Source organism: Tiliqua scincoides, chromosome 5 (genome assembly GCF_035046505.1).
Source record: "Tiliqua scincoides isolate rTilSci1 chromosome 5, rTilSci1.hap2, whole genome shotgun sequence".
In the NCBI taxonomy this organism is placed as follows: Eukaryota; Metazoa; Chordata; class Lepidosauria; order Squamata; family Scincidae; genus Tiliqua; species Tiliqua scincoides.
This window is the reverse complement of record NC_089825.1, coordinates 103,970,006-103,984,591: the sequence shown is the minus strand read 5'-3', so window position 1 is coordinate 103,984,591 and position 14,586 is coordinate 103,970,006. Positions and strand designations below refer to the sequence as shown.

The window sequence follows — 14,586 nt, the reverse complement described above, 5'->3', positions numbered from 1 at the left end:
GTCAGTGCTGGAAAGCACTGACATAAGGGATTAGGATTGTGCCCTTAATTAAGTAAATAGGTCTCACTCCGGTGATACCTCAATGGTATTTTCTCCCAGTAGAATCATTGTTTGTATAACAGATGAGTTCAAAGCTGATGACTGCCTTGGTTCAGAAATGAGCCTGCCTACAAGAGGAACTGACTTCTTACCACACGCTGGACCGACAAAGCTCAGATCGGCTCTTGTATTTTCAAGTTACCAGATGCCAAACAAAATATAACTCAATGCCATAAGAATGAGGAAAGGTTCAAGCAAGAGTAGAAAACATGGGAATGAAGGTGAGTTCTGAATGCCATAACCTTCCTGTGCCCTGGCCCCCTCCTGACTTCTGCAAGACATGGGAACCCACAATTAGGGATTCACTGAATTTAACAAGCTTTTTTTAAATAAATAAATAAATAAATAAATAAATAAATAAATAAATAAATAAACTAATACTGGGAATAAATATTTAAATTGAATGATCATTACAAAGATGAAGAAAAGTAGCTGGTGAGAAAAAATGGGAAAATTACATTCCACGACATTGTGGATTATTTCTAACTTTTAAACAGAAAAACTTCACATAGCAGTTTTCAATTCAAAATAAATAAAACTAAACAAACTAATGTCATTTTCTCAAAAGAGCTCATAGCAAGCCATAAAACTACTCCTCAGCTGGCCCTGCACAATGCCTGCTGGGGCGATATCCAGTCCATGGAGCAGCCAGTACTTTCAGGTACTCAAGCAGCTGTGCAGATTCAGAGTACTCTGGGTGGACTTATTTGGCTACACTCAGTATTGAAAGGCCATGGGGAGCGACCTCTGAGTGGCATTCCAAGTTGTTTCCAAGAGAGAGAGACTTACAAAATGGACAGCATCCTGGGATGACTAACAGCCCAATCCTATGCATGTCTACTCAGAAGTAAGTCCCTTTAGAGTCAATGGGGCTTACTCCCAGGAAAGTCTGAATAGGACTGGGCTCTAAGGCTATTTGCTCTCTCCTTCTATACATGAGAAAATATATGTCAGTTAAGAATGTTCCAACCTGCGATGGACAGCATATATGACAGTTCCTTGGTGGTCTGCCCAAGAGCAACCAAACTGAAATAAGCCCACCAAGAATGCTCTGAAACCTTCCGACTGCTGCTCCTCACACACCTGAAAGGCATTCCCTGCTGTTCACTGGCTGCGGCTTGCATAGCAGAAAGTGCGGGCTGCTCCATGGGCTGGATATTGCCCCAGCAGGCATTGCATGGGGACAACTGATGGGTTGGTAGCAAGCCATAAAGCCACTCATCAGCTGGCCCTGTACAATGCCTGCTGGGGTGATATCCAGCCTGTGGAGCAGCAAGTACTTTCAGGTACAAGCAGCTTTCAGTACAAGCAGCTGTGCAATTTCGGAGTACTCTGGGTGGACATATTTGGGTGCACTCAGTTTTGAAAGGCCATGGGGAGAGACCTCTGAGTGGCATTCCAAGCTACTTCAACCATGCGGGAGCTTAGCCAGAGGCAGAGACAACAAGAGAGGCTCTCAGGCACGTCACTACATTGAGTATGAGACCATTGAGTATGAATTTACAGTTTTGTGCTAGAGAAAGAGGCAGAAAGACAGGGAAGTCATCTGTTTTAACAACAGACTCAATGTAACACGGATTATCTGTCTAGATCACCAACACTATTCAAAACCAGTCTGTTATGGAATTCGTACTGGTCGGTCTAACAAGTTCTCCTGGACAACAGACGCTTCTCTTTGGGGTATTTGGCTTCATCTACGCTATGGCTCTAACTGGTAATTTCCTCCTCATCCTTGCCATATGCACTTGCAAGAAACTCCACACTCCCATGTACTTCTTGCTCATCAATTTGTCCTTAGTGAATGTGTTATCTATCTCAGTTACTACTCCCAAAATGCTACAGACTCTTTTCACCCACAGAAGAGCCATCTCCTTTTATGGCTGCATCGCACAGACCTACCTCTTCATATGGGCACTGGTAACAGAACTTCTCATCCTCACGTTTATGGCTTTTGACCGCTATGCTGCTATCTGCCAACCTCTGCAGTACGCAATGATCATGAGGAAGGAGGTGTGTGTTGGGATAGCTGCTAGCCTGTGGGTTGTAGGAATGATCAATTCTGCAGTTCATGCTGGTCTTGTTCTTCAGCTGTCCTTCTGCAACTCGAATATTATTAACCACTTCTTCTGTGATCTCCCTCCACTTTTGAAGCTCTCCTGCTCAGATACCAGCCTGAATGAGACTATGGCTAATCTGGCAGACGTGGTCTTCGCAGTCCTTACATGTGGGTTTACTCTGACATCTTATTTCTTTATCATGAGAACTATTTTTAGAATACGTTCCACGGAAGGGAAGAAGAAAGCTTTCTCAACGTGTTCCTCCCACCTCATTGTTGTCAGTTTTTACTTTTCTACAGTTATCTACACATATATCAGGCCCACCTCAGCTTACTCTCTGGACAAAGACAAGCTCGTGTGTCTCCTTTATTCTGTGGTAACCCCTGTTGTTAATCCAATGATATATTCTCTCCGAAACAAAGATGTGAAAGACGCACTCAAGAAATTAACTGGGAGAGGTTAGCTGCTACGGAGATGGGAAGGCTGATCAATGGAAATGTCTGCACCACTCTTCTCAATGTATTTCACGGGGGGGGAAAAATGATGGCATACTGAATCATGCATGCTATGATGCGCTCCTCTAACATTATATAAATAATAGTATTTTACTTCAGAATATACTGTTGTGTTCTTTGCACCTTTCATCTTCAGCACTAGGAGGTATCTGGTACAGAAAATAAAATAGCAGCAACACATGATGCTATATACAGTGATTTTCTACTTGCCAGAAAGTGAGTGTGAGTCAATGCGCAAGGCATCCTAGGCATATATTAGGTTAGATGTGATCGTTGAAGAGTTCTTATCCCTCTCTTTTCCCCAGCTCTCTAGTGTTTCGCTCTTTAAGTTGAATTAGAGGGGTATCTGTTGTTTCCGAGAATACCTTCCTGGCACAGTAAATGTGCTCCTGCCCTTGGAGCCTGAACCGCCCAACTGAGAAAGAGAGGAGGATGTTGTGCTGGTGAAATTGTCTGAATGTAAGGTCATACCTACAGTTTAGATGAATTATGGGGCAATCCTATGTGCAGTAAGGCACATTGTGGCAGTGTAGACTACTATGTTGTGTTGGGGCCTGCGTTAGTCTGCTGCCGCCAGTAGATGGCCTGTGCCCTCTGGAGCAGGTTGGCTGTCCGTGGACCGACAGAAGGGTGGGGGAGGACAGAATGGGGCAGTTTGGGTAATGGGCTGGGAGCAGATGGGAAGGGGAGTATCAGGTAGGGAGGGGGTAGGGAGAGTGGCAGTGGCTACTGCCCTATCCTACCCCCGCCCCCTCCGTTGCCCGAGTTCCTGACCCAAGGCTGCTTGAGCTTGCTGGTACAAGCCCATGTAAACCCACAGCTGCTGGGGCTTATCCTGGGGCGAGGGGAGAAATGTCCTCTTACCTTGTGGAGACCTCCAGCAGCCTCTCTTCCTGCACTGGATGTAGCGAAGGCTGCACGGGCACCACTACATGACAGCACGGGACTAGCTGGGATTGGGCTGTTAGTTGAACATCTTCAGTGAACACTTTTAACCAATTCCAAATGTTCATTATCCACCAGTTGAGTTGCCCACTGCATATTTATTTCCTGTTAATAAAATTGGAGCTTGCCTTTAACCCACTTTCTGTGTCTCATCTCTTATTTCTTAACATGGGTACAGTCAAATGTCTATCTACTCTCCCAGTAGAAGACGCAGCTCAGGGAAGGAAGCTAACTTCCTCAGCACAAGAACTTGACTTGTGTGGGTGTAGTGGTTTGGGAGGTGGACTTTGACCTGGAAGATCCAGGTTCAAATCCCCCCTCAGCCATGAAGTTTCCTGGGTGACCTTGGGCCAGTCTCTCAGCCTCACCTACATCACAAGGTTGCTGGGAGGACAAAAAGAAGGGAGCAGCTGTGTACACCGCCCTGAGCTCTTTGGAGGAAGGGCAGTATAAGAATGTGGAAAATAAATAAGAAAATAAAAAATGGCCTGATCTGCATCAGGATATTGGGCAGGAACATAGATAGACCACCCCTGATAGCAAGAATGTACTGTTGCCTCTCGGTAAGAAACAAAGGAAGGAGATGCGGGTGACACAGAAGTCGGATACAGACCAGTAGTGGACCTCCCATTGAATGAATGGGGCAAATGCCCCAGGTGGAGCCTCATGCACCTCTTGGACCACTGAGAAACTTTTGAGGCTCCTGATGTGGTTGAAAACTGTGCTTCCAGTTTCCTGAAAGCACAGTTTAAGAGCCCAGGGAAGCTTCAGTAGGCTTCCCTGGCATGTCCTGGAGTTGTGCTCCAGGTAAGTGGGAGATGGCAGCTTCCTATGGGGGTGTGCCATCACGAACCTTTGTCCTGCGGCGTGGGGCAGGGGACGTCTGCCACTAATATAGACAAACAAATCTCCTAAACTCTCTAAATTATATCCCACCCATATAATGGAATGCTCCAAGTTGCAGAGCCTGGATGTTTCTGTCATCCCTCCCACCACATTGTCTTCTCTTTTCACCCAACCTGTCCCCCCACCCCAATTCTGCTTCTTGCCTTCTGCTAGTTACAGCAGATAGTGAAGAAAGACAATTTCAGTCCTAGGTCTGCGGTCAGTGATGATGTCTTATTACCGTCAAAGAAATATGTTCTTCTCCCAGCTTCCAGGCACTTTCCCCACTAACTGGGCAAAGAGGCACTTTTTCAAGTGGTGCTCCTTTTATAATTAAAAGGGGGAGAAGTTTCTGTTCCTATTCATCCCAGCACAGTATCTTTTCAGGAGACTGTTTGTTGGTGTTCTTTCTACATCTTTATAGACTGTGAGCCCTTTTGGGACAGGGAACCATTTAGTTACTTGATTTTCTCAGTAAACTGCTTTGTGAATTGTCTTGTTGAAAAGCAGTATATAAATATTTTTAAAAATAATGTATATACCTATACCCTGCCTTTTATTTTACTGTCTGCTTTGAGGGTCTTTTCTGGGTGGAAAACAGTTCATAAACGTTAGTATCCATCCAGAAGAGGAGCTAGGCATGGTAAGTATTAAGTATGTAAGTATTAAGCATGGCAGGCTCCTCAATGCACTGTGTAAGTAGCCCCTCCCCCTTGGCATCAGGGCCATTTGGGCAGTGATGGGAATGTACCATTGCTGCCCTGAGTGGCTCCAGTGTCGAGGGGGAGGGGCCGCTTACACTGTGCATTTTGAAGCATGCCGTATTTACCATGCCACCCCCCTCTAGCTCCGCTTCTGTTTCCATCAATTAAATAAATACATTCAGAAGTAAATGATGCAACCCGCTGAATTATTTCTGGCTGCTAGACATTCACAGCCCAAGCCTAATATGGACTAGCGCCAGCGCAGTTGCTGCTGTAGTGGCACCAGCCATCACACACGTGCCATAAAGGAGTTCCCACTGGGGCAGGTGCGTTCTGTTCTGAGGGCACAGAACAGAAGTAAGAATGGGTTGTTTTACACTTTGTTCAAGGAAGGAACATCCCTGCCCTTCTCCACAAGAACTAGAAGCATCTTATTGGTGCCTTATGTAAAAGGGCAGTGCCAAGACAGCTGATAGTTCAGCTTGCTTTAAGTCACTGCAGTGTGAGGTGCCTTTGAACCCTACCCACCTAATGAATTGTCTGAGGCTATCTGGTTGCCATGTGGTGCCAGGTAGGCATTTTTTTGCTCTTCATGTGATTGGTGTATGGTGAGCACTTTTTCACTTACCCCAAACTATTCTTAAAGTTTGGTGGTTTTATGGAGCCATATCATGCACATCAAAGTACAAGGATGTCAAACCCATGTCATGTAGAGGGCCAAAGTTAGCATTCATGATGCCTGCTGAAGGCCAAAAGTGACATCATTAAGCAGAAAGTGACATCGTTAAGCACGTGATGGCCAGAAATAAGCACTTCATTCTCCTGTAGAAACTCATTAGCTGCAAATGATGGTAGAGAAAAATGTGCAAATGTTGTTCATATTTTCAAGATATGAGAGAGCCCACTTATCACTCTGGGAGAGCCCAATTATACTGGATATATGGCTTCTGGGAGCTACTTTCAGCCTGTGGGTCTTATGTCTGACACCCCGTCATTAGACTTACTACTTTCACCTTTCTTATCAGAGTGCACAAGTAATCATTGATGAAAGACCACACAAAAATACTTTTGAGACAACTATGCACATAACCTCATGCGTATTATCATCATTGTCTTTTTTTTTCTTTTGCTCTTTATAAATTATTTTCCCACAATTAATATATTACCCTTTTGTTTCTTAAGAATGTGGAGAGCTAAAGGGTATAAGGCCAACGCTTGGCCCTGATACTAGTTGCTTGTTAATTTGACTTAAGAATAGAAATACTGATTATCTTTGAGAGGAGGAGGAGAAAAGAAGGCAATGAAAAACCTTCCTCCCATTCCGAGACACTTGTCTGTTATGATGATGTTCCAAGTTTTGATTTGATATAAGCCCATCTGGAAGTTCTGCCAACTGAAGCATAGCCTGCAAAGCTAACAGCCCAATCCTATGCCCTGGGGCTGCTGCGAGAAGCTGCAGCACCTAAATGATTGCCACTGCATCCTGTGGGGCTGGGGTGGCTGCCAGAATCTCCTTGGGATAAGGAACAAACCTGCTGAACTCCATGGCTGGCAAGGGGTGTCCTCAGATCTGCTCCCGCTATTTAGCAGGCACAGAACCTAGGAGGCCTAGGCTTGTGCTTTTAATTGTATAAATCCATGTGATAAGACTTAAGAATTACCGTATAATCATTTTGATTGAACAGTGTTGTGTTTGAACAGTCCCAGCTACCTGTTGCTGGCGATGATCGTGATCATCGCCAGCCACAGGTAGTTGGAACTGTTCAAATAAAACTCTCTATTAGGCCTGTTGTGATGCTCCTGTCTGCCCTCTGATGGTTCATTGGCTCCTGCCACTTCTACTGCTGATTCAGGACTTAGCATGGCCAAGTGAACACTCTTATGGATATAGGCCCTCAGTCATTGAGCAGGCTAAGCACATAGTCAAACATCTTTCATAACAATCTGAGGAATTGAAAAGTTTGTATAACTTGGGATTGCTTGCACTGTGCCCTCAGTCTCTGAAGACTGCATTGGAATTTGAAACATGTGCCCAGTGTTGAAATGGAAAATAATATCTTCTGCAAGACACTGAATCATCCTCACCTTCTGGGTGGTGCCACAATGTCCCAGGGGTACCATGGCTTTCTTAAGAAAGAAATATTTCTAAGTTTGCTTTGTTCAGAACCTGGGTGTGTCTGTGATAGGATCAAATGAATCATCACTAGCCATCAGACTTCAGCCATCAAGAAGGCAAGTGATCATGGTGTTTTCTAGATGTTATATGCCAAAACGTGGAAAAACCAGAACAAAAAACAACGGTGCCACAGAGAGGAAGGAAAAGGTCTGCAAGAACAACATCAACAAATAGGAATCAAGGTTGGTAATTTCATCTTCTTTCTCTTCCCCAGTTCCCTTTCTTCTTACATTGACAAGATCTGATTAGCACTTTGGAGTCTATTAAATATTGAATCTTTGTTGACCAAAACTAAAAATTTTAGTGAAACATTTATCTGAATCATCACTATAGGTTTGGAAGACAAGGCAGGATGAATTTGGCCCACAGACCACCAGTTCATTTAGAACTAATTTAGATGTTGGAATTAAATTTTGCATGTGGATCACAAAGCAACCTGCTGTGAAGGGAAGACCAGGAATAAATGTATGCATTTATGTGTGTGTTGGCTATAGGTCACTTCCCTGTCTCATTTTCCTCTCTCATTCTCATTTTCCATTGGTCGCTTCTCTGACCTTCATCTTTCTGGGTCTTTTTTTCAGCAAACACCTAAATACTCCATTTAAACTATTCTTTCGTTCTGCTCTCTCTATTTGATAGCCTCACACAACCTGCAAATTTCTGATTTCTTCAAAGAATGTCGAGTATTCATTTATTTTTCATATATTTATACCATCCTTCCTCCAAGGGGCTACATGGTCCCTTCTTCTGTCCTTACAACAACCCTATGAAGTAGATTGAGAAATCATGACTGGTCCAAGGTTAACAAGAAAACTTCATGGCTGACCAAGGATTTAAACCTGGATCTTCCAGGTGTAAGTCCAGCTCTGGAACCACTACTCCATTCTGGTTCTTTTCCATTTCACTGATGAATAAATGCAAATTGCCTATATAGGAAGCAATGGCTATGATTAGCCTTCTCAGTGGGCCATGACAATACTTCACTCACTTCAAATGGGGGAGCTAGTCTCTCCCACCAAAAACATCCCTAACCAACAGGATTGGTTTGTAGGATTGTAGCCTGCCTGTCATCTATTTGACTGCACACACAACAAGAAAAGAGAGAGGGTTGTCTGTCAATATGAGACTGCACAAGTTTTCCATTTCTGCTGGGTGAAGGTAGGATGTGGCTGGGGTTGCTTATTGGAGGGTCCGCTAGAGGGTCAAACACAAATGCTACAGCAGCCAGGCAAACAGGCAAGCGATGAGTGAAAGACACAAGAGACCTTTAAACTTACGGGATCTTTTGTGGGCTGAGCTCATCAAGAAACATTCTTTTATGGTGTGCTGGCCCTTTAATGCTCATCTACAGTCTTTAAACAAGTGCTGCTACTGTTGTGCTTCTCACTGAGTCTGTGACAGCTAGGTTAGCAGGCCAGTTGCTTCACTGGCAGAGCTCAGTGATTGAATTTGGTCAGGGAGTGGGTGAGGACATTAAGTTTGGAGACCCTTCTTTTGTGTGATTATTCCCAATCAGGAAACTCCCAGGCTGTGGCTATCTCTCCCAGGATCAAATGTGCTGTGCAAGCAAAGGTGCAGCTGCTCATGAAATTTTCCAAAGAGTAAGCAAGGCTTCCTTCAAGCCAGACTTCTAGGGTAGTGGAAGGGTGATTATTGTGATGAGTCAAGTGTGGGCTTCCTCAATGCCTATTGATTGGAGGAGACCTCTTGCCATCAGTTCAATATGTAAGTCATGGTACCAGCTTGTGTCATGCCCTCTTGGCAGGCATCAGCACTATGTATGAATTTATACATGCATTAAAAAATGCTTGTTGGGCAACATCAAGCAGGTACTGTAGATACTCACGGATAGTACCTGAAATTTTTGCCAAGTAATCAAGCTCAAATTATCACTTCACCTTATCTCCAGGTCAGTCAGAGGGCAGAGCCTTTCAACTCTGATCAGTTTTGTTTCTCAGCTCAGGCAGGCACCTCCTTAGTTGCTATAGTAATTTTCCTGGGACATTCCAGCCAAAGTTAACCTTTTATTCTCCTTCCTTCTGCTGCAGCCTGATTCTGCTTGGCAAATGTTTGCAAAGCAGGTCTGTTTTTTGAAACACCAGGATGGGACCCAGGCTACAATTCAGTGTACCATTACTTAAGAATAAGACCCATGGAAAGCAGTGGATCTACTTCTGAGTAAAAAGAGTTGCAGATATCTCATCTCTCTGCTGTAAATTGAATTGCACAGTCTCAGTTATGTGTTATGGGTTGTATGTTGTATGTAGAGTTTCTGGCTTAACACGCCAGGAACCTTAAAGGTGGAATTGATTCATGTTTCACCTGCAGTGGTTCCCAACCTTTTTCACTTGCATATCCCTTGGCAGCCTATTTCCATAAATTGTACCCTTCCTATTAGCAAAATGTTTGTAATTAATAATACAAGCCCTCATCTCCTCTATATGGAAAGCCCAGACTTAATGTTTTCTCTTTTTATCTGTTTGAAGAACAGAAGACTCTGCCTTTGCATGGTTTTGCACCAGAAATTCTGGGTGATTGATCACTTTCCATATTACGTTTCAGCTTTTTTTTTTTTACTGTGCTGGTTTTCAATCACTGGTGCATACATGAATTGAATTCTGGCAACTCCTGCGACGCCGCTGGAACCAACCGTATTGGCCTCTGCCTTTCCGTTGGACCATTTCAGTGATGTGGAGAGGGGGGATTTGCTGCATGGGTAACAGTCTATCCTCCATATCTACTCTACCCAGGCTTCGCGCACTGGAGAGGACACTCTGTTCCAGAACCACCATTCAGAGCGTGACACCATAGTCTTCCAAGACTGAAGGATGCCAACACACATGAATTGATGACCAAAAACTAGCTATTGCTGGGGCTTTCACAGCCAACTAGCTACCTCCCTTGCTGCCTTGCTGGTCCTTGCAAGGCATTCCTGTCTTGCAAGGCATATTGGAGCATGACCTGCCTTTTTCTACCATTATTCCATTCTTTTTCAAGTACCCCTAAAGGTCCTGTTGAGTGTCCCTGGGAGTACATGAATACCAGGTTGGGAACCACTGTTTTACTGTTATGTAGTTTACAGTGTACTTACTCTGATAGTGTTTACAAAAAGGTGATCTTATGATCTTTTACTATGTTTTTAATAAATTAGAGACTACAGTTCTTAGGTAACAATTAGTGGTAGGTTATTTTTCAGGATCTGGCCTGGGGTAAAATCAGACAAAACTATAGTCAGACACCCCCCTAAGTTTAACCCCTGACTTATCCGAGGGTCATAGAAAATTCCATGATTGTTGGCTCAAAACCTGCCCTCGGCTTATATGTGGGATCGACTTATAGTCGGGTGTCTGCAGTGGTTTGCTGCAGAGTCTTATGCTTATCTGCTCTGAAGTCAGTTCCATTGTGTTCAATGGGTCTTACTCCCAGGAAAATGTGTATAGGATTGCAGCCTGACTGAAACCACTGGTTAGCTTTATATAGAGAATGTCAAATGCCAGAAAAAGATTGAGATCATGGAATTCCTTTTGATTCTTGCATGGTAAAGGCAATCCCTTTTAAGAAAATGACAAAAATACAATTAACGGTAAACATAACCAAAGTGTTTGATAAGCCACAAAAATCAACAGTAATGTGGATGATGATGATATTTGTATTGTTCAGTTATTTGCTTATGCCCTCCTTTAATCATATAGCTGAATGTTGTGTGCTAATAGCCTGACTGATACTACTGGCAGGGAAGTGAGATGGAGAGAGGGAAGAGTAGAATCACATAAGTATTTATCAGAGTAACTGACTTGAAATAAATGTTTTTATCTGTCTAATTCACCAGCACTGGAATCACCAAAATGAAGAACCAGTTGACCATGATGGAACTTACACTGGTTGGTCTAACCAATTCCCCTGAACTACAGACATTTCTCTTTTGGCTGTTTGCATTAATCTATCTTATGGCATTAGTTGGAAACCTTCTCCTCATCTTTACCATATGTACTTGCAAGAAACTCCACACACCTATGTACTTCCTGCTCATCAACCTGTCCTTAGTGAATGTCTTCTCTATTTCAATTACCACTCCTAAACTTCTCCAGATTCTTCTAACCCACAGAAAGACCATCTCCTTTTATGGCTGCATCACACAAGTGTATTTCTTTATATGGGCTTTATCAACAGAACTTCTCATTCTTTCATTTATGGCTTTTGACCGTTATGCTGCAATCTGCCATCCTTTACAGTACACAATGATCATGAGGAAGGAGGTATGTGTTAAAACAGCAGCAGGACTGTGGGTTTCAGGAATGGTCCATTCTGCTTTCCAGACTGGATTTGTGCTTCAGTTGTCGTTCTGTAACTCTACGATCATCAACCATTACTACTGTGATCTTCTACCACTTGTAAAGCTCTCTTGCTCAGACACTAGCATGAGTGAGGGTATGACCTTTGTGGGAGATTCAGTCTTTGGGATTGGTAGCTGTGCATTCACATTAACGTCTTATTTGTTTATCCTGAGAGCTATCTTCAGAATCCGTTCCACTGAGGGGAAGAAGAAGGCTTTCTCAACATGTTCCTCGCATCTTGTGGTCGTCATTTTTTACTTTTCCACAGTTATCTACACTTATTTTAGGCCCAGTTCAGTCTCCTCCCTTGAGAGAGACAAAGTAATTTCTCTTTTTTATTCAGTGGTCACCCCAGTACTCAACCCAGTTATCTATTCCCTGAGAAACAAAGATGTGAAAGAAGCACTGAGGAAACTTTTTGGAAGTAGTAGGGTGCTTCAGAAATCATAAGGCTAATATTTAGAAATATCTAGAACTTTGCCTTAACAGCAACCAAGCAAATCAAACTCAGTTAAATGGCAAAGGGCCCAATCCTATCCAGCTTTCCAGCACCGATGCAGCCATGCCAATCGGGCATCCACCGAGGAGGTCCATCATGGGAGTGACACACTAGCCTCCTACACTGGGTGATGCCACTGTCACTATATGCTCAGACTGAAAATATGCAAGTTGAGAATTGTCTCAGTGGACACAAACGCTACTCACCCATCAGCACACAGTGCGCACAATTCGTATGACATTCACCATGTCAGTTAGCTAAGAAAGAAATGGGCATCCAATTGAATGTTTGTGCTCTGAGACTCCATTCTACATATAATGTAAAATACTGCAATTAGAAATTAGAAAGTTCCTAATTTTCAATTAGAAAAACAGCTGAAATTTAAAAAAACAAAAACATCAAACTCACAATTGCTCACAGACATAGGAATAAGGATAAAAAAATCAAAGTTAACAGTGATCCTGAACTTTATATTAAAGAATCATGAGTATATGAAAGGAGTTGTTGCTTTTTTCCATATGCTTCCAAAAACATGGGGAATAGCAAGTTGAGATGCTTGGCTTAACTTTTGTTCCATGTAAATAGTAAAGGCTGTATGCACTGTCCAATGTTATGCTAACATTACAAATCAGGCTCTCTACACCCTGTATATCAGACTTTGCCTTGGACTTTCAACTTGATATTGGACTGAAGACTGATGTGTCTAGGCAGAAATGCAACAGGTGAAATCTCTCAGCTTGAAGATACTCATAACTCAAACCTATCCCCTGCCCCTACCGGCGTAACTAGTGTGGTGTCGTGGAGGCTGTATTATGTAAGTTGCATTTGGGAAGGCTCCGCCGATGTGCTCCTTAGGCCTGCTGGTGGGGAAGCTGGAGGAAAAATCTGGAGGAAAAATCCATTACGGGTTACAAGTCATGAAGTGTATGTGCAACCTCCTGATTTTAGAAATGGGCTATGTCAGATGCAAAGGAGGGCACCAGGACGCAGGTCTCTTGTTATCTGCTCTGCTCCCTGGGGCATTTGGAGGGCCGCTGTGAGATACAGGAAGCTGGACTAGATGGACCTATGGCCTGATCCAGTGGGGCTGTTCTTCTGTTCTTATCTAACAGCTGACTAAGTCATACTCATGTGGCAAACAAAACAAAAGACAAAGAGATGAACATTTGTAACATAGTGGAGCTTGCTCCAGATATCAATCTGTGGGGTTATTTTTATGATGAAAGTACAGACATCCTTCATGAAATTGAATCTCCTACAGGAGATGGTTTAAACATGATCTTTTCTAGGATATACACAACCCATGAAGGTTTCACATATTTTAAGCACAACATCACAGTTCTTCTTTTACTAGGCAGTGTTCAACACAGACCCTGCTTGATAGCTTACAATGACTTGCTGACACAATGTGATTCAGGGGTTCAGAAGTCATGAGTTTTTGGCTCATTCTGGTGCAGAATGTGTCTTCATGCCTCTTAATATTACCTCAGTCTATGGTTACCATTCTTACTAAAAACCTACTGTTGTAAAATCCATTTGATGCAGCCTGGCCACCACTGCAGGCAGGGAGCAGCTTGATCTGTGCATCAGCAGATCAGGGAGACCTGTTGCTGCTGGTAAGTTGGCACAAAGGACTGGAGATAGGTAGGGGCAGAACAGGTTAGGAAGGGGTGGAAAGGGGAGTTGAGAGGGACAGAAAAGAGGGCGAATTTGGACCAGAAAGGGAGCAGGTCCAGCAATAGGAGCGCCTGTCAAATTCTTACCTTTTCCCAGCCTCAATTTCCCTCCTAGGTCCATGTGAATTCACACCAGCTATAGAACTGACACAGGTCCTAGTTGGCCCAGCAGCCCAGCACAGGCTTACTCTGAGGCAAGGCAACATTGTCGCTTATTCTGAGTAAGCCTCACAAGACCAAAACTCCTGGTGGGATACAGCAGGTGCCATGTTGGCGCCCCTTCATTACAGAATGGAAATTGGGACTGGGCTGACAGCCTGGTTTTTGCCATCCTGAATAGTTGGGTGTCACCTACAAACTTGGCCATCTCACTGTTTACCCCCTAACTTTAGATCTTTTATTAGGGCACAATCCGAAACAGGTCTACTCAGAAGTAAGTCCTATTTTGTTCAATGGGGCTTACTCTCAGGAAAGTGCAGTTAGGATTGCAGCCTGTACCAGATAAATAGCAAGGGTCTCCACAGAGATTCTTCAAGATCCTCATTTCTCACTTGCTACCACTCTAAACATTTATTTCGACCCACTGCTTCCAGTTCTTCAACCACTGACCTATTCATAAGAGAACTGGGTCTCATTTCAAAACTGCTACATCAATATAAACTCATTGAAGTGTGTGTGTGTTTTAATGACTTTACT

The 14,586-nt window shown here is 43.5% G+C and overlaps 2 protein-coding genes across 2 annotated transcripts; both read left to right on the top strand.

The window, feature by feature from the left end:
* The first annotated feature begins 308 nt into the window (after positions 1 to 308).
* LOC136652793 (olfactory receptor 13A1-like) lies at positions 309 to 2,619 on the top strand. The gene is made up of 2 exons (XM_066629715.1): positions 309 to 320; positions 1,690 to 2,619. The coding sequence occupies exons 1-2, from the start codon at positions 309 to 311 to the stop codon at positions 2,617 to 2,619; spliced, it is 942 nt and encodes a 313-aa protein (XP_066485812.1).
* An 8,607-nt stretch (positions 2,620 to 11,226) lies between these two features.
* LOC136652792 (olfactory receptor 5F1-like) lies at positions 11,227 to 12,165 on the top strand. Its single transcript, XM_066629714.1, has one exon. It carries the CDS (start codon positions 11,227 to 11,229, stop codon positions 12,163 to 12,165), a length of 939 nt encoding a protein of 312 aa, XP_066485811.1.
* Positions 12,166 to 14,586: the final 2,421 nt, after the last annotated feature.

Excerpts from the sequence above, each read along its gene's own strand:
- LOC136652792 (XM_066629714.1), top strand. The coding sequence starts at position 11,227 with ATGAAGAACCAGTTGACCATGATGGAACTTACACTGGTTGGTCTAACC.